The sequence below is a fragment of the Microcaecilia unicolor genome, chromosome 10 (genome assembly GCF_901765095.1).
Source record: "Microcaecilia unicolor chromosome 10, aMicUni1.1, whole genome shotgun sequence".
In the NCBI taxonomy this organism is placed as follows: Eukaryota; Metazoa; Chordata; class Amphibia; order Gymnophiona; family Siphonopidae; genus Microcaecilia; species Microcaecilia unicolor.
This window is the reverse complement of record NC_044040.1, coordinates 141,036,726-141,057,926: the sequence shown is the minus strand read 5'-3', so window position 1 is coordinate 141,057,926 and position 21,201 is coordinate 141,036,726. Positions and strand designations below refer to the sequence as shown.

The 21,201-nt window shown below is 42.8% G+C and overlaps 1 protein-coding gene across 1 annotated transcript in view; it reads right to left on the bottom strand.

Moving 5' to 3' along the window:
- The window catches only part of KIF1A (kinesin family member 1A), a 483,588-nt gene that overhangs the window by 112,738 nt on the left and 349,649 nt on the right, over nucleotides 1–21,201 (bottom strand). The window contains 1 exon segment of the mRNA XM_030216849.1: nucleotides 14,618–14,723. Coding sequence (XP_030072709.1) covers nucleotides 14,618–14,723 — 106 coding nt within the window.

Sequence of the window (21,201 nt, the reverse complement as noted above, 5' to 3'; positions counted from 1 at the left end):
GCAGTCTTGTCTTTTCTGCAGAGCAATGTGAGTAGTGGTTGCATTTTGTTGATCTCCCCACAGCTCGCGAGTTTGCCTTATAGCCAGTAATCATAGTCCTCTTCTTGCTCTGTTGTTAAAGTTTTCACATGGGACCAATATATTTTGTTCCCTTTTAGTGTCTTAGATAGGTTTTTGGCACTCTTAAGTTTCCTTTTTTTTTTTTACGCTGCAGCTTGCCTGGCCCGCTTAGGCCTTAAGCATTCCGGTTGAGGTTGGGTTTTTGCCAAAAATGAGTCATTTGATTTTGCCTTGGCTATATTTCCAGCCATGCCCCAGAAACCTCTATGTGGTTTTAAGAAGTGCTTCCAATACTCCAAGACCATGTCCCTCATAGACATAACTGGTACCTGCAGTGTCTGGAGCCCAACATTATCCTTCTTCTTGCAAACTCTGTTTACAGATGTTCAAGAGAAGTATTAGAGGTGGTGAGAAGCAGCACATGCTTATTTTGGTGCTGAGAAGTCCGGTCCATTGACTTCAGCATTGATGGCATCAGTATCTATGGCTCCTTGAGCTGAATTGGACATTGGGGATGCATCAACATTGAGGAGGTCTCCACCTGCCTCGACATTGAGCATCATTAGTCGCCACTGAGATTGAGCATTGTCTGATTCTATCCCAAAAACAAGGAAAGATTTGACTTCATCCTCATTGACACCAAGAGGGGCATAATCGAACGGGGCGCCCAAGTTTTCCTGAGGATATCCTCGCAGGACGTCCCAGCGAAGGGGTGTATTATCGAAACAAGATGGGCATCCATCTTTTGTTTCGATAATACGGTCAGGGACGCCCAAATGTCAACATTTAGGTCGACCTTAGAGATGGTCGTCCCCGGTTTTTGGCGATAATGGAAACTGAGGACGCCCATCTCAGAAACGACCAAATGCAAGCCCTTTGGTCAAGGGAGGAGCCAGCATTCATAGTGCACTGGCCCCCCTCACATGCCAGGACACCAACCGGGCACACTAGGGGGCACTGCAGTGGACTTCAGAAATTGCTCCCAGGTGCATAGCTCCCTTACCTTGGGTGCTGAGCCCCCAACTGACCCCAAAAAACCCACACCCCACAACTGTACAACACTACCATAGCCCTTACAGGTGAAGGGGGGCACCTGCATGTGGGTACAGTGGGTTTCTGGTGGGTTCTGAAGGGCTGACATTTACCACCAGAAGTGTAACAGGTGGGGGTGGGGGGGTGGGCCTGGGTCTGCCTGCCTGAAGTGCACCCTGCCTGAAGTGCACTGCACCCACTAAAACTGCTCCAGGGACCTGCATACTACTGTCAGGGAGCTGGGTATGACATTTGAGGCTGGCATAGAGGCTGGCAAAAAATATTTTAAAAGTTTTTTTTAGGGTGGGAGGGGGTTAGTGACCACTGGGGGAGTAAGGGAAAGTCATCCCCGATTCCCGCCGGTGGTCATCTGGTCAGTTCGAGCACCTTTTTGAGGCTTGGTCGCAAAACAAAATGGACCAAGTAAAGTTGGCCAAGTGCTCGTCAGGGATGCCCTTCTTTTTTCCATAATTGGCCGAGGGTGCCCATGTGTTAAGCTTGCCCCGGTCCCGCCTTCGCTATGCTTCCGACATGCCCTCAGGAACTTTGGTCATCCCCGCGACAGAAAGCAGTTGAGGACGCCCAAAATCGGCTTTCGATTATGCTGATATGGACGACCCTGGGAGAAGGGCGCCCTTCTCTTTTGAAAATAAGCCTGCAAGTGACCCTGATGCCATGCATCAGGCAGAGGTCAAGTAACATCGGCAGCAGACCTCTCAAAGCTCGGCATTGAGAGAACCTGGGCATTAATTTCCTTAAAATGTTCTCATTCAAGCATACAATCAGGTTGCAATGTATTATGTCAACAACCAAGGAAGCATAGGGTTGTACATCCTATGGTAGGAAGCAGTTAGAATGTGACAGTGGGCTACCTCCTATGGGTTGGTTCTCAGAGCCACTTATCTGGCACAGAAGATCAGTTGTCTGGCAGACAGGCTAGACTGGGTCATGCAACCTCACAACTGGTCAATGAATATGGACATAACCCGTAAGATATTTTGTGAGTGGGGCACCCCCTTGGAGGACCTCTTTGCCACTCACCTGAACCACAAAGTCCCCCAACACTGTTCCAGACTGGGATCATGCAACAGACTAGCCTCAGATGATTTTCTCCTCATTTGGGGGAAGGGCCTTCGATATGCATATCCTCCAATGCCTCTCATAGTGAAAACTTTCCTGAAACTCAAGCAAGACAGAGGAACCATGATTCTTATCACCTCATTTTGGCCATGACAGATATGGTTTTTCATGCTCCTGGAACTATCTTGTCAGGATCTATGGAGGCTGGAATGCTTTCTGACTCTTATCACTCTGAACGGGAGATCCCTCTTGCATCCCAAACCCTAGCCCTCAAGACTTGCATGTTGAGAGTCTAGAGATTGATTTCTTCTGTCTTCCAGAGGGAGTCTCCCAGGTTTTTCTCACTTCCAGGAGAGATTCCACTAGAAGGTCATATGGTTTCAAGTGGAGGAGGTTTGCTGTCTGGTGTGAGGGCAAGGCCATAGTCCCCAGCTCTGTAAGGGGTCACCTTGGTGCAGATGGAACTTATCATCACTGTATAGAGGGTATGCCCATCTCTGTTCAGCCTTTAGTTGTTCACTTTACGAGGGGCTTGATGTTACTAAATCCCCCATCAGGCTCCCCACAGTGTCATGGGATCTCAATGTTGTCACCCACTGATGAAAGCTCAATCTGAGCCACATGACACCTGTCATCTGAAGTACCTGATCTGGAAGGTCCTGATTGTCATGGTGGTTACTTCAGCAAGTGGGGTTAGTGAGCTCCAAGCCCTAGCAGCTGATCCATCTTACACAAAATTTCATCACATTAGAGTAGTTCTGCATATGCATCTTGTTCCTTCCTAAGGTAGTGTCAAAGTTCCATCTTAACCTGTCAATTGTTCTGCCAGCATTTTTCCCAAGACCACATGCCCATCCTGGTGAAAGCACACTGCACCCTTTGAACCTTGGCCTTCTATCAGGAGTGGACTAAAACCCATAGACAGTCAACTCATCTTTTTCTTTTTTTGGACTCCATCAGGATGGGGGCTGCCGTTGGTAAATGCACCCTATCCAATTGGCTAGCGGACTGCATATCCTTCACTTATGCCCAAGCTGGGCTGACTCTAGAGGGTCAAATCACGGCTCATAATGTTAGAGCCATGGTGGTGTTGGTAGCCTACCTAAGTTCAGCCTCTATAGATGAAATTTGCAAAGTTGAACTGTGGTCCTCAGTCCACATATTCATATCTCATTGCTGTCTAGAACAGGATTCCTGACATGACAGCCGATTTGGTCAGGCAGTCCTTCAGAATTTACTCGGGGTCAACTCCAGCCTCCTACCCCCCTCCCCAAAATAGAATATTACAACTATTGTTTATAGTTCCTGCATTGTTCATTATGTCTCGCCTGTTGCCGGCAATATCGTTCCCTTTTTATCTTTTTGGACAGCCTGATAGCTAGGGATTCCCAGCAGTCAGAATACTGCATCCTGCTTGTACATGGAGAAAGCAAAGTTACTCACCTGTAGAAGGTGTTCTCTGAAGACAGCAGGATGCATTTTTAGGCTTCCAAATGAAATTGAAGACAAATCGGTTTAAGAATTCATTTTACAATGTTAGATTATGAATGTTTTGTTATGTGCTTGATTTTAATTGTCTATCCTAGATATGGCTAGCTTTTTTTCATTGTGCTCTGCGAAGAATTCTGTGGAATATAAGAATAAATATTGTATTGTATTGACTGCCCGGTTCACCTCCCCTTGGAGTTGCATTCTATCAGCTATTAGATTAGACTGCCTGGTCCCACGTGACAATGGTGAACAGAAACAACTGCACATGTGCAGTAAGATGCTTCTAAAAGCGTCTAGAAACAAAATGTTGGGGAGAGTCTCTGTGTTGGGGCTCCATTGGTAATATCACCCATTAGTCAGATTAAGCATTCTGCTGCTTCTGAAAACACTTGCTGCAGCTGAGTTATTGGCAAAATAACAAGTCTTAACAGTAGGCACATTGATAACATCATAAATGTTTTATTCTTTTTAAATTCATTTTCTTAAAAATGATTATTTGTTATTATGATTGCTGCTATTGTTTATATAGATAAAGAAAGTGTTTTGCTGGCTTTTATAGCCTTGGTCTCATTAACATTAATTTTCAAAGCTGTTTCTGCAGAAATGGTTTTTTTTAAAACTGTCCACCTAATAAGCAGGTACAAAAATGTATATACAGTCTACTTAATGCCCTTCTAACTGCAGAAAATGACAGTATTCCTGGGGTAGGACTGGGAAGGTGTTTACACTTACACACTTCATTTTTCAAAACTGAATCATATGTGAGTAATTGTTTTCCTGGTAAAACTATGTGCACCAAATAGCAGATGTCTATGAGTAGAGATTTCCTGGGATAATTTTCAAAATAAACTTATGTACATAGTTTTGCTTTTGCATAGCAAAGGAGACACATGTATTGTTTGCTAATATGGTCAGACATAAAATAGCCCCCATTATGGTTATGAAGTAAAGAAAGGAACAGACATTTTGGAAATTTTAGGCTTGCATACTTTTTACATTAGAATTAATCTGTGCCCATATGTAGCTCTTCTGTGACTGTACTTTGACTTTGCAACTGGAACTTTATATGCCACTGAAAAATTATGATGCAGATAGTGATTGGGCTTCATTTGTCTCTTTATGTACTATTTCAAACAGAAGGAAGAGCCCTTGGAATCAATCAGTCATTGTATAGAAATTCAACCACCGAAGAAACAGACAACTAATAAAAATAAACACATCGAACCCCCCCCCCCCCCCCAGAACCATACCACTCAATCCAACAAGGATACATCAATGCAAGATCAGCAGTAAGCAACTCAGTAGACATACTAGACTGGATCACCACAGATAATTTAGACCTTCTATTTATCACAGAAACCTGGTTCCATAGCCCCACAGACCCCGCCATCTTAGAAACATGCCCACCAGAATACAAAATCACCCACTGGACAAGAAATGGAAAAAGAGGAGGCGGAATAGCCATAATCTACAAACCCGAATTCACCATCACAATCACGGGTGAATCTACCTCACCACAACTTGAAATTGCATCGACAAGAATTAATCATCCAAACCTAATAGGACACCTTAACACAATCCTATTCTACAGGTCACTAGGAAAATGGCAAGACTCCCAAACACAACTCATGGACTTCATCTCGAACTCCTGTGTATCTGCCTCAAACATCCTTATAATAGGAGACATCAACCTACATCTAGAAGATGATACCTCACCAAGCACACGAGAATGCAAAGAATTCTTAAAACTCTGGGATCTACAAGCACCCAACATGCAACCAACACACAAAAAAGGACACACACTAGATATTATAACAAACAAATTCGAACCTGACTCAACTATCATACTCACTGACACAAGATGGACACCTACATTATGGTCAGACCACCATAAAGCAAATGTCTCTCTCTGTTGGCGAAAAACACACATCAACACAATCAATAAACATGAGTGAACAACATACACAACGAGAGGAAGAATAGACCCCACAACATTCTGGCAACAGATCTACCAGAACGAATGGTCAACAAATGCCGACACCATCCAATTCCTCCAAGAATGGGACGATCTATGTACAACAACACTAGACAAAATCGCCCCAATCCAAACCAGAATATCACACAGGAAAAAATCAAATCCATGGTTCACCGAAGAGCTGAAAAAACTTAAAACACAAGTCAGGAAACTAGAACGCATATGGAACAAAAAGAGAGATGAACAAACACTAAACGCCTGGAAATTACTTTGGAGAAAATACAAATACACCATAAAACAGACTAAAAGACTACATTACAAAACAATAATAGGACCAAACTACAAAGACACACATAAACTCTTTAACCTTGTGAACAAACTGTTAGACACCACACCAGTTACAAACAACGGCAAAGATATACCAGATGTTGACAACTTTGCGAAATACTTCAAGGAGAAAATTATACAACTACGACTCAAAATACCCGCTAGCCCTATTGAATACGCCACACTTCTAGATTGTCTAGATCCAGAGGAAGGAACACACCCAGCAGACAGAACCTGGACCGAATTCGAAAAACTATCAGAAGACCTCGTCTCTGAAACACTTAAAAGATATGCCAAATCCCACTGCAAACTAGACATATGCCCAAATAACCTCATGAAATCTGCTCCTCAACAATTCATAATAGACCTAACGAACCACGTAAACTTCATGCTACAAAACGGACTTTTCCCAAAAGAAAAAGGAAAAATCTTACTCACCCCAATTCCCAAAGATACAAAGAAAAGCACGAGCGAATAACCAATTACCGACCAGTAGCATCCATACCACTAATAACCAAAATAACCGAAGGAATGGTAACTAAACAACTCACAAATTATCTAAACAACATTCAATATTACATGATGCCCAATCAGGATTCTGGTCGAATCATAGCACAGAAACAGTATTAGTCACCCTTATGACTAAATTTAAAACAAATAATTGCAACTGGCAACAATATACTCCTCCTACAATTTGACATGTCAAGTGCCTTCGATATGGTTGACCACGGAATCCTATTACACATACTTGAATATTTTGGCATTGGAGGAAATGTCCTGAACTGGTTCAAGGGGTTCCTAACCCAGCGTTCGTATCAAGTTACATCAAATTCAACCACGTCTAATGCATGGACACCTGAATGTGGAGTACCACAAGGATCACCCCTCACCAACCATTTTCAACCTAATGATGATCCCTTTGGCAAAACTCCTATCAAACCACAACCTCAACCATATATATACGCCGATGATGTAACAATATACATCCCTTTCAAACAAGACATCAAAGAATCTTCAACGAAATCAATCAAAGTCTACATATCATGAACACATGGGCAGATGCATTTCATTTGAAATTAAATGCAGAAAAAACTCAATGCCTGATACTCACCTCCCAATACAACACGAACAAATTTACCGCTATAAACACACCAAAACTAAACTTTCCAATCTCAGAAACGTTAAAAATCCTTGGAGTTACTATCGACCGCCACCTAACATTCGAAACTCATGCAAACAACACAACCAAAAAGATGTTCCACTGCATGTGGAAACTGAAAAGAATAAGACCATTCTTCCCAAGATCCATCTTTCGCAGCCTAATGCAATCCCTCGTACTCAGCCATCTGGATTACTGCAACTCACTATACGCAGGTTGCAAAGAGCAAATACTGAGAAAACTTCAAACAGCCCAGAACACAGCAGCCAGACTCATCTTTGGAAAACCAAAATATGAAAGTGCAAAACCCTTACGAGAGAAGCTACACTGGCTTCCACTCAAGGAACGCATTACTTTTAAAGTATGCACATTAGTCCACAAAATCATTCACGGCGAAGCCCCAGCCTACATGTCTGAGTTAATAGACTTACCACCCAGAAACGCTAAAAGATCATCCCAAACTTTCCACAACCTCCACTTCCCTAATTGCAAGGGCTTGAAATACAAGACGCTACACGCGTCAACCTTTTCTTACATGAGCACGCAATTCTGGAATACACTGCTGCGCAACCTGAGAACGATCTACGAGCAAGCCTCCTTCTGCAAATTATTGAAGACCCATCTTTTTGAAAAAAATCTACGGAAAGAACCAAAACACATAAAGTCCATACTCACTGTTCATTAATGCATCAATACATCCACTTCTGAACTCTCATCCCCCGTAATCTCACCTCACCCATACCTTTACTCACAGAAATATGTATACTATATATCTTCGTGTCTTAATATTGCCTTTTTAGCTTCCCGTTGTCTCCTTCCAATGTTTCAAGGTTTTGTTCCATTGTTATACTCCTTAACGATACTTTGATTGTCTCCCATAATTCTTCACAATGTAATCCATAACCAAGTTGTAACAAATTATATTTCCATCATTCATATTATATTGTAAGCCACACTGAACCCGCAAAAAGGTGGGAAAATGTGGGATACAAATGCAATAAATAAATAAATAAATAAATAAATAAATAAATAAATAAAGTAGTTATTCTAGTTTGCATTGCACTCACTAAAGGTTCTCTTTGCTAGCATTTCAGGTTAGTTTGTCAGGCCTTGAACCAGCATGGGAGAAGTAAGGCTGCAATAGACTAGAGAAGTTTTAATCTGTATCATGTTTTAGCAGAAAATCAAAATATAGCCTTGTCAGATTAGATAACACTGAAAGAGGCCATCACACCCACAAGACATTCCAATTCTGTACTGGTGGCAAACTTATCAAGATACATTTAGAATACAGTTAATGTATCATAGCATTCAAGATCACAGGGCTCCTTTGATGAGGTGATATCATTAAAGATAAACTAGACCAATGGTTCCCAAACCTGGTCCTGGAGGCACCCCAGCCAGTCAGGTTTTCAGGATACCCACAATGAATATTCATGAGACAGATTTGCATATACTGCCTCCACTACGTGCAAACCACTGGACTAGACCAGTGAATAAGGGACAATTCATTCTGAATAAGATCAGTGTTTTAATCCATCTTTCTAGACATCAGATTTAGGATACCAATAGCAATAAAACATTGAAAAAAATCAGAGATCCTCCTTTCTAGAATAGTAAGAGGTGATCATGCCAGATTCTAAATGGAAAATCTGACAGTAGAGCAGACACATTTCTTCTGACATAAGCCTAGTGGACTTCATAACTTTTCCTATCTTTGTTTCTTAAAAGCTAAGTCATCATAAGAACATATGAAATACCATACTGGATTGGAATAGGGTCTACTTAGCACAGCATCTTATTTCTAACAGTGGCCAATCCAGGTCAAAGGACCTAGCAGAATCCCCAAAAGTAGCACGATTCCGTGCTACTTACCTCAAGAATAAGCAGTAGCTTCCCTGGTTCTAACTTAATAATGGTTTATAGACTTGATCAGTCAATTCTTTTTAGCTTTACTACCTTCTCTCTCAACCTTTACCTTCCTTACCTGTCTTTCCCATTATATTATCTTGGTTAAGCTGAAGCTCACAGTCACTAAGGAGTCCTTTTACTAAGGCGCACTAAGTGCCATGCAGCCATACATATACAATGGGCTGTGCGGCATTTGGCATGCACTAAATCTGTTAACGTGTCTTAGTAAAAGGACCCCTAAATAAGCTAGAATTGTTTCTGGGGCATGGCAGATGCAAGGATAGGATGGGAGGACTTGGACAGAGAAGGTGGAGGGAATAGAGCACACTTTGGCAGGTGGAGCAGAGCGTATCTTGGAAGGTGCGGGGAGCATGTCTGGGTATATGTCAAAAGACTGCAACCACAGCAACAATCAATGGTAAAGGAAGAAAATGTAGGAGCATATAAAAAGAAAAAAAATGAATGAAGAGAATAAAGTTTGAGCTTATGATAAATAAAAGTAGAGAAACATCACAGAAAAGAAAATAGGAGATTGTGAGGAATGGGTAAAGGATGGGAAAGGATGGGAGGAGGCAGGAGAAGGGGAATAAAAAAAATGCACACAAATAAATTATACCTAGGCATATCCGAATCAAGAAACTGCCTGCAAAAACAGAAAATAGTCACATGGTTAGTGGGTTAGAATGAACGGCAGCAGCAGGCAGGCAGGCGGGAGCAGCAGCAGCACTTTCCCTATGATGTGATTTAAAGGACCCTCCTCCTAAAAATGGAGCACAGCAAAGCATCAGTCAGTACCAACTCAGATAGGAGGTCGCTAAGCAACAGAGGCCCATTGGGCTTCCTGGGCTTTTCTCAACTTCCCACCTGGGTAATAATGTACAGTATATGTTACATGTGTTTAGATTTATTAAATAGCTGAATAATTCATACATCATGTCTGACATATAACTTGCTTGACGTTAAGCATAAGGACAAGATTTCCATCTCTCTCCCCTACTGTAGAAAATTCTCATGTCCCATTCATTATTATAATTGTTACTTCTCTGTTGTGCCATAGCAATTTAGCAACAATTTAGAAACATCTCATTCCAAGACAGCCACATCTGAGGCATATGTGCATAATTTTTCAGTAACTGAGTACTGTGGACACTGGGATACAGATGTTGTTTCCATCAAGTTATATTAATTAAACCACAAAAAGACAAGTTATCATGCCAAGAGTAAAAAATAGTAATAGAGCCAGGAGGATCTATGGGGGTAAGCAGAAGCCTAGGAATCAAGATAAATCTGGGAGCCTTGTTCTAATTTTATTATTAACTTGATGAGTCATGTTATCTCCTTGTGCCATAATTTACCACCTGGAGTCACCTAGTTTGGGGTGTCAGAAAGATATGTAAATGGCAGTATTCTAGTCACTTACACATGGAAATGGGCCCCTTATAGAATATCTCCTAGAAAATAGTATACACCATGATTTCATTAGTGTGTACTTTGCTGGATGGTGTGTGCAGTGCAATATATGAATAATACAATTTTCATTGTTAATATATGTCTTTATATCAAAACATATTGAATTTTAAATGTTATTCGAATGCTGATAGTTGGAGAGGAGGGAAATGTTTAGTATTATTTAAATGCAAATTTCCAATAATCTCTCTACATTTGTTTGATGTTAATGGTTCAGTATTCACACTGAATACAAATATTAAACTTAGAATGGAATATATGGATTTTCCTAAATTGACAATGATTTGTCTGCCTGACAGTATATTTGCATCTGTACTAAACTTGTATTATATAAAGAAGCTTGGCTGTTGGATCCAGTGACATTGATTTAATATATTCAGTCACTTGTACTCATATTTTCAGACTGCAATTTGTGTAGTGAGCTTGAAGAATAGAGAGGGTGGTGTTTTGTTTGACCTGCTATCTGTGATGGAACCTGAAGACAGATGAGCAAAAGCAGGTGGGAAGAAAGCAGTTTATAAAAATGCTCAGATCAGCATCTACCCCACTTGATCACCTTCCTTTTTAAACTGCCCCTCCCCCCAGTAATCTCTCACTATCTGCCCATTGAAATTTAAGAAAAAATGTTTTTAAAAAACAACTTAAAAGTCATAATCCTTGTGTATGTATGTGCATGATTCCTTCAACTGTCATTTAATCCCTATTCTGCTTGTTGCATTCCTTTGCTCTCACGGTGACTCTCCCTTATAAGATGTGCCTGCAGTAAAAATTTAAAAAAAGAAATGCCAAAATCTAAGCATTGCAATCATGTCCAAAACAAAGTGAACATCTGAATGCACCATTCTAAATCTAAAAAAGAAGTCCAGTTACAACTCATTCTTGAGAATATCACCAAAGGCTGTAAAGTGCTTGGGTCTTATCCCTGTAACTCTTCTTCTGCCTCCAGCAGGTAAAGGCTAGTGTCCTTCCCCTGGAACAGTGCTTCTTAACCCTGTCCTGGAGGCATACCTAGTTGGGTTTTCAGGATTGTCATAATGAATATGCATGAGCCTGATTTGCATACAATGAGCCTCCAATATATGCAGATTGATTTAATGCATATTTGATGTGGAGATCCTGAAAACCTGACTGGCTAGGTGTACTTTCGGGAGATTGAGAAGTACTACCCTAGAATATTCCATACTAGTGGCTCTCAACCCAATCTTGGGGACACACTTAGCCAGTTGGTTTTTCAGAATATCCACTATGAATATGATAGATTTGAATGCACTGCCTCCATTGTATGTATATCTGATCTATAAATACTGAAAACCCAACTGGCTGGGTGAGTCCTGAGGCTAGGTTAAGAACCCCTGCTCCATAACAATATATAAGCCAGTCATTCACTTTTCTATATTTCAGTTACACATTTCCTAGATCACTTGCCAGTATATTTTCTGCTGTATTTTTATTAGTCACAGGGAGGGAGTAGATAAAAGAATTTACCCAGGCAATTAAGACTGGGTACATTCCCAGGCTGAAAACTGCCTTCCCCTCAAAGGCTAAAAGAATACATTATTTCACAGTGCACAGGTATCTTGCCATGCAGAATGCTGAGTTAGGATGGGAAAAGTCAAGTATGCATGGGGATTTCATTTTGAAATCTATGCACATGCTGCACTGTTCCTTCTTTGCAGCTGCTCTAACGCAGATGCCAAGTCTGCAGGTACTTTGTATCCGTGATTCCTGCTGGTCCTGAATTATGTGTGCTTTTTAGAATTAGCTTGCATGGCTCAAAGAAATCTCTGCAGGGTATGAAAATTTCCCCCGCATTGCCTTCCTGCAACCTTTGGTTCAACATACTAGGCATTCCTGACAACCTCCCAGGTCATTACACTTTCCATTTTTTCAGGTAGCCACAGTAATGGTCACACTGTTTTCATCTTCATACTTCCCTTGGGGTCATTTGCTAAGTACCAGGAATGCTGCCTATTCCTTCCTACTAACATCATAAAACAAGGGCAAAGTTAAACAATGTAGTAGTCTCTGCTGCAAGAGACCACTAAAACTTCAAAACCTAAGGACAGAACTTGCACTCGACTATGATCTTAGACTGTATAATCTACAGTTGGAAAGTACTCTTGGCGTACAGTTAAAGAAAATTGTGAATACAGTAGCTGAAAGCCAAAATAGGAAACAATCCAATACTCTCTAATGCCAACAATGCAACAATAGCAATTAGCTTATACTGGACAATTGATGCCATACTTCTTCCTGCTCATTAAAACAGGTACACAATACTTACGACACTTTTTCACAGTTTAAATTAATGATTGTCTTTGCTGTCATCCATTTTTGCACCTTGGTCACAACACACTTTGTAATATCATCTCCGACTTCCCATGTACATACTTGTATTTTTTGCGGAAAAATGTCTAGATAGATCCTTGGAAAAAACTCTTTTCTCCTAGCTCCTTCATCTCGATGCTGGCTTTCAATATGACCAAAAGTCTTCTTCCTTGACTACTTGGCTATCTCTAATAATTAATACTGAACTGAGCACTATTCAGCAGTTAGCAAGAAGAAAGCAAGGACAGATCCAGAAAACCCACAAAACATTTTCAAGATTCATGCCACCAAGATACAGATTGAAGTTTTCCCAGTTTCTGACAGTTCCATGCACACACTGAGGTCAATGTTGTAAGTGCAGTGAATGAGATATATGGAAATATGTTCCCCATATGTAGAACTGTGTTTTAATAAACAGGGATATTCTTATTACGTATTTAAATTTTTACTGATAACAGTGTAAAAACGAATTGAAACTATGATTTTTGCATTGTAATTTGGCCAAGGCATACAGAAGAACAAACTAACCTGCATGTAATTTCTAAAATATGCCTTTATTTAGGGGAGCAATTTTAGATATTGTGCCTAGCATTTGTGTCTTGGAAATTACAAACTAAGGCTGCCCAAACCTGTCCTGGTGACCCCATGGTCAATTATTTTTCAGCATTTCAACTAGGAATATGCATGAGATAAATTTGAGTATATCACGTCTCCAATACATAAAATGTATTTATTGCATATTCATTATAGATGCCCTAAATATCTAATTGACTGTGGGGTGAATTGGTTGGGTCTGATGGAATAAAAATGACATTTATAATAAATTACAATCAATATTCTGCAGAGTACTTGCCTAATTCCTTATCAGGAAAAGAACTAGTTAGATTGCTGTTAAGCATAGTTGGGAGTCTGCATCATCCCCCATATGGCCCCCAGATAAGTGCACCTAAATTTGCATGCAGTCCTGAGATGTGCATGCAACTTAATTGGCAAATGAGCCATTCATGTTAATTGGCACATGTGGCTACACGCTATTCTATAATGCATGGCACCCAAATCCTGTGTGCAATTCAAAGGGGGTGTGTGACTATAGGAGGGGCATTGGTGTGTCAGGGGCTTTCCATAAAGTTGCACACATTGTTACATTATACTGGGTTTCTGTCCCCAAATTGGGCGCCAGCATTTACACTAGGTTTCAGCAGGCAGACATCTGGTGCCCAAAGTTAGGGCAAGAAATGATCAGCGCTAAGCGAGATTCTATAAAGTGCTTGTGCCATTTATAGAATTGTGCTTAGTGTCAATCTTTTCTGGCACCCTTTTTGAGCATGATTTATAGAATTTGGCCCAATATGTAGGCAATGAGTTGATAAGCCATGATAGGGAAACCTAAGTATATTGAATTGTAAAATATATTAGAAGCAATGTTTTTGGCAATGACTAGAGGTGGTACAATGAACTTTGAGAGCAAAAGCCAGTCTGATCAGTGACTATTGCAGAATCAGTTTTAAACACTGGATTGACACTTAGGGTTTTGTACTCTTACTCTCTTATTTAGGACATTTCACTCTTGGCATTTTCTTTAACCTCTGTGTATGAACTGGTAGAAAATAATTTTTAAAGTAAAAGAATAAAAATTGAACAAGGCCTGGAGTCAGGGACATGGTCTACTCATATCCTTAAGGACTTTAAGGATCTCATCAACCAAAACTCAGCCTGGAGGCTGTCTACCTGCTATGTTCAGGAAAAAACCCCTGAAGAATAGATGTATAGTCAGGGAGAAAACTCACCGATCATCCTGACTAGGACGGATATACCCAGATGACAGGATGTTCAGTGACAAGATATTAGGGTCAATAATAGACTCATCTGCTTCTGGAGTGTTTCGGAGCCGACCTGCAAAGCACAGAACACAGGATATCTTCAAATGGACATTTAAACTTTTCTGTTCTGTCAAAGGAAGTTTGAGATAGTGTTCAGAGAAATTTTGATCAAATGTTTTTATCATGAATTTGCAACAGTGTTTTATGCGAATATTAGAAGAATCACTTTTCACAACAGATTTGTACATTGAAGAGGTCATTTTGTAAGCCAGTCTGTAGGTAAAACAATGTTTTACATGCAGGAATAGCATTTATAAAATTGCTTAGGCTATAAGCTGGTATGTACATATACTTTTCTTCAGCATGAGCATATATGTTTCTGGGGGTGCAGCTCAGACTTATACACATATGTAATTATGTGCAGATGCACATTTAGGAAGTACAGTGCAATCCGCTTAAGTGCAAGGGTCTGGGACCAAAGAAATGCATGCAGTTAACTGGAGCATGCACTTAACTGTTGTGACCCAAAGAAGCTTGACATCTGATAAACATATGTACAGTACTGTTTATTATTATGCATACAGTATACAGTCTCAGTTAACTGACATTAGGCTTACTTGAAGTAATCAGTTATAGTCCTCTGTACACTCTTGGGCCTGTGAGTTCCATAGACTACATCTGCCAGATGGTAAAAACTGTCATAGCACTGACATCCAGTGGCCTCCAGATAGGCCCACACGGTGTTGAGACTCTCCAGCACTCTTGCAAAAGTGACAGGAGGAGGTTGTTGAATTTCATCAGCATGTGCCTCGCTGCCTCATTTCTTCATCTGTTCCATCATCAGCCGTTGTTGCCCGCGTGTAGGCACATATCTCGACATCAGTGCTGTCTTCAGCTGTTTGTAGATCGTAATCAACAGCTACATAGTGATGGAACTCCTCTTCAGTAACACCGGCTGGGATGTCAATAACCTCTTCATCTGACGCGTTTGCAACAGCTGCATCTGTTTCGTCCCTCTCCACATCCTTAACAAAGCTTGCCCGCTTATAGCAGTTCACAATGGTTGCCCGTGTAACATGATTCCAGGCTTCTTTCTGCATATGTAGGGAATCCAACAGTGATAGATTATGAGCCAGTTCAACAGCACATTATCCTTGCCAGTCTGGTCATCCATAATGCTCATCAGACGACGTAGAACAAGAGCCCGATAATGTTCTTTGAAATTGGCTATTATGCCCTGATCCATAGGTTGGATCAGTGAGGTAGTGTTTGGTGGCAGGAAGACCACCTTGACGTTAGACAGCCTGACATCATCCCTGTGTGCAGCACAATTATCACAAAGCAGCAAAATCTGACGCTTTTGTGCCCGCATTCTAGTGTCTAACTTTTTTAGCCACTGCTTCCAAATTTCCCCAGTCATTCATGGATTTGCGTTAGCCTCGTATGACACAGGAGGCCGCTTAACTTTCTTGAAGCAATGGGGCTGTTTGCTCTTTCCAGTGATGAGGGGTTCCAACTTCTCACTCCCATCCACGTATGTGTTAGGTGGGGAGAGTCTGATAGGTACGGATGGGGAGAGGGATCTTGGGGTGATAGTATCTGAGGATTTGAAGGTGACGAAACAGTGTGACAAGGCGGTGGCCCTAGCTAGAAGGTTGTTAGGCTTTATAGAGAGAGGTGTGACCAGAAGAACAAAGGGGGTGTTGATGCCCCTGTATAAGTCGTTGGTGAGGCCCCACCTGGAGTATTGTGTTCAGTTCTGGAGGCCGTATCTTGTTAAGGATGTAAAAAGAATTGAAGCGGTGCAAAGAAAAGCTACGAGAATGATATGGGATTTGCGTTACAAGACGTATGAGGAGAGACTTGCAGACCTGAACATGTATACTCTGGAGGAAAGGAGAAACAGGGGTGATATGATACAGACGTTCAAATATTTGAAAGGTATTAATCTGCAAACTAACCTTTTCCGGAGATGCGAAGGCAGTAGAACAAGAAGACATGAAATGAGATTGAAGGGGGGGCAGACTCAAGAAAAATGTCAGGAAGTACTTTTTCACGGAGAGAGTAGTGGATGCTTGGAATGCCCTCCTGCGGGAGGTGGTGGAAATGAAAACGGTAACGGAATTCAAACATGCGTGGGATAAACATAAAGGAATCCTGCTCAGAAGGAATGGATCCTAAGGAGCTTAGACGAGATTGGGTGGCAAAGCCGGTGGCGGGAGACGGAGATGGTGCTGGGCAGACTTATATGGTCTGTGCCAGAGCTGGTGGTGGGAGGTGGAACTGGTGGTTTGGAGGCGGGGATAGTGCTGGGCAGACTTATACGGTCTGTGCCTGGAAAAGGACAGGTACAAATCAAGGTAAGGTATACACAAAAAGTAGCACATGTGAGTTTATCTTGTTGGGCAGACTGGATGGACCGTGCAGGTCTTTTTCTGCCGTCATCTACTATGTTACTATGTTACTAAATTGCAGCAAAGGAGGATCGTCAGTCGGTCCTTCGATGTTTTACCTCCTGTAGTTTCATCTTGTTTGAATTCAAGTGTTCCATCAGGAATCGCTCGCCAGTAGAAACCGTTTTCGTCAGCATTGAAAATGTCACAAGGTGCAAACTCGTTCAAGATGGTAGGAAGAACTGAAACAATCCAATTTTCAGCACCAAAGTCATCAGCATCTTGTTTTTCACCATGCTGTTTCTTGAATTTTATGTTGTTCCTCTTCTTCCATCTTTCCAACCATCCAACAGTGGCTTTGAATTCAGTTAGTCCAAGACTTTCAGCTAGCTGATTAGCTTTCTCCATAAACAGTGGACCACTGACAGGAAACTGTCTGCTCCTGACTTGAGAAAACCACCGAAGAGCATCTTCTACCTCCTCAGCTTTTCTCGCCCGTTTTCGTTTCCGTTGTGGATTTGTATTGTTTTGCCGGTCTTCTAGAAGCTGGTCTTTCTGCTTCAAGACATGTGAAATTTGACTGGGATTGACACCATATTCTTTAGCAATAGATGCTTGACTTTGTTTGTTTTCTAATTTTTTAAGAACTTCTATTCGTTCAGCCAGTGTTAAAGTCTTACAGTTCCACCGCGATGACAACCCCGGTGTACACTCTAACAACATTCTTTCGCTTATGCTGCCTGTGGCAGTTAAAGAGGCAGTAAATTTGAAATCTCGTTGGTTGTCACGTGCCAATCAGCTTCCATATTCCATGCACACGCTTATGCGGAGTCTTTCCTGCAGAGGAGTGGTCTTGAAACATGCATATAAGCAAATCTTGCACTTATCAGTGGTGCGCTAAACAGAAGTTTGTTCCTATAGAAATTGATGGTGCCAAAAACGGGACTGAAGTACGACATGCAGTTAAACAGAGCATGCGCTTATCCGACATGCACTTAAATGGAGTGCACTGTAATTCTAGGAGTGTTAGATGTGATTTACACATGTAAATTGCCATAAGTACCAATTTTAGAACAGGCAGTACTTATATGCGTATGCTGTGGCATGCACAAATTTAAAGGGGGTGTGTTCTGGCTGGGGTTTGATTGGACCTTGAAAGCAAATATATATTCCATGTTTTGCAATGGCAATATATGCATACATAATAAGAATCTTCCAGTCAGTATTTACACCTGCTCCAAGTCATGCATTTCTCCTAGGCAACTGCTTGTTTGGATCTGGGGTTTGGAGGAGGGATTAAAGGCGGCACTGTACTTATATCTCTGATGGTCAATACCACTTCAAAATACAGAACATTTCAGCTTTGGAGCTCAGCTCCTTAATTGGCTCTCTTCAGATGTACAAGTTTGGAAAACACACTTCAAACACATGTAAGTAGTGGTACTTAAATGTACAAAGCTCTCAAGAACTGCTGCTCTTTTTTAAATGTGCACTTTTGTAAAATGGTGTCATCTCATGTGTGGGCCATGGTGCTATGTGTATTTTATAAAAGGCTCTGTGTTGAGAAAACCTTTATAAAATACTATCATGGTTTTGCATATCTGGTTTCCTGTCTAGACCCCTACACAATTAAGGATGTGCCTTCGCTGAGATATATGCACAAATCTCAGAGCAGATTTTAGTGTCCATGGCTAGTTTTTGGAGGTTAATTTTATAAGGCCTCTTGAGCACATCCATTTTCCATTGACAAGTAGGATTAAGGCACAAATTTAACTGGGTCAAGTCACTGCATGTCAGTGGGATGAAGAAAGCTCCAGAGCTCAGAAATTAGTGTAAAGTTCTGAGGATAGAAACAGAGAAAAATGTAGGCAGATAAAGACTATATGGCCTATCCAGTCTGCCCATCCATGCTGGAGATGTGAAGATGTGGGAGACTGGGGAAGGGGGGGCTGCATGAATGAACACTATTCATCTCTGAATTGATTCAGCAAAAAGAGTTCTCAGTCTGTCGTTCTTAAAAGCAGACAGACATGTCTCGGTCCACCATAAATAAACACGCTTTAGGGCTTAAAACCGTTACAGCAGTGGTTTAATCCACACGGTATCCTTTTGAAAGAAAAGAAATAAAAAAGAAACAGGTAGCCTGAAGGCTAAAAATGCCTTTTTTCTTTCCTGAGAAAAAAAAGATTCAAGGGCTGTGAAAAACGAACTCCAAAGTGCATGCTCACTGCCTATAGTGCCTGCGCAAACTGCAGTTGATCTTCCTAGGCTTTAGGAAGTACATATAGTATGTGACATCACATCCCATCATGTGACCTATCCAAGACAGTGGTTAGTAGTGTGAAATAGAAGTGACATGATCTGTCCAGTAGTTGCTGCCATCTTGGAATAGGGACAGAGTTATAATGTCACTTCCTGTGATGTCACCAAAAGAGGTGGGTTTGGGAGTGGGGGTTATGCACAAAGGGGGGGGGGGTTGTGGGGTGGTATGCAAATAAGATGGGGTTAGGGGCAGGATTATATAAAAGGGATTGGGCCAGGGCCGCCAAGAGACTGGGCCGGGCCCTGGGCAAGGCTGCCCCTGAGGTCATTGCCGCCGCCCCCCAGGCCGCTGCATCGCAGTCCCCACCCGCCCCACTCCATCCGCCACCAGGGCCGGGCCCCCTGCATTGAAATCATCACAGCGCCTCACCTGTCACCTCGCTCTGTGTCTGAAAGGGCAGCAGCAGATCGGATTCGCCTCCTTCGGAAGTTACATCAGATGAGGGCAGGACACAGGGAGAGAAGGCCCAAAGGGAGGCGAATCTGATCTGCCGCTGCTGCGCTTTCAGTCATGAAGGTGACAGGTGAGGCGCTGCGATGATGTCATTGCGGGGGCCCGGCCCGGTGGCGGACGATCGATGGAGCTGAGGGCGGGTGAGATCAGGGACTGTGGCGCTGGGCCCCCCTTGGAGGCCCAGGCCTGGGGAATTTTGTCCCCCTCCCTGCTCTCAGTGGCCCTGGATGGGGCATGGGCAGGGCCATGACATCATAACTGGTGATGCCATCAAAGGGACAGGGCATTGCATGGAGTAAGCATGGTGTGGGTAGATAGTGGGTGTGGCCTGGGTGGATCCTCAGTTCTGATTGACTGATGTGACCGTAAGTGGGTGTGGCCACCTGTCAAAATCAATTAAAGATAATTAACGGTTGACGAATGACGAATGTTAGTGAGGTATACTCAGTGCCGTAGCGAGGGCGGCTGATACCCGGGGCGGGTTGCCGCTGTGCACTCCCCCTGGGTGCAGCATGGCGCCCCCCCCTCCAGCGTGCACCCTCCCCCCCCGGAGCGCATTCTTTCTTACTTACTTTAGAAGCGAGGGGCGGGCGGGCGGGAGGGAGGGCCGATCCGCCCCCAAGTCCACGTCGCTGGGAGCTGTGTCGGCTCCATTGGTTCCTTGCTCTCTCTGCCCCGGAACAACCTGTTCCGGGGCAGAGGGAGCAAGGAACCAATGGAGACGACACCCCCCCCAGCGGCGTGCACCCGGGGTGGACTGCCCCACCGCCTCCCCCTTCCTACGCCACTGGGTATACTACTTACATATTGAGATCTTAGTCTGTCCTCAAACGCTTTATGACGAAGACCACTGACCAGTGCCATAGCGAGGGCTAATGGCATCCGGGGCGGGTCACCGCTGCGCACACCCCCACGGGTGCAGCATGGCGCGACCCCCCCTCTGCGGCGCACCCCCCCTCCAGACCACGAACCCCCCCGGACCGAATTCTTACCTGCGGGAGGGCCGATCCGCCCCGAGCTGCGTCGGCCCCGCTGGTTCCCTGCTCTCTCTGCCCCGGAACAGGAAGTAACCTGTTCCGGGGCAGAGGGAGCAGGGAACCAGCGGGGCCGGCACCCCCCGAGCGCGAGCACCCGGGGCGGACCGCCCCTCCCGCCCCCCCTCCCCCTTCCTACTCCACTGCCACTGACTATTTTAGTAGCTGGCTTCTGGACCGATTTCATCCATTTATATATTTTGAAGGTGCGGTCTCCAGAATTGTACACAATATTCTAAATGAGGTCTCACCAGAGTCTTATACAGTGGCAACATTATCTCCTTTTTCCTACTTGCAATTCCTCTCCCTATGCACCCAAGTATGTTTCTAGCTTTTGCCATTGCCTTT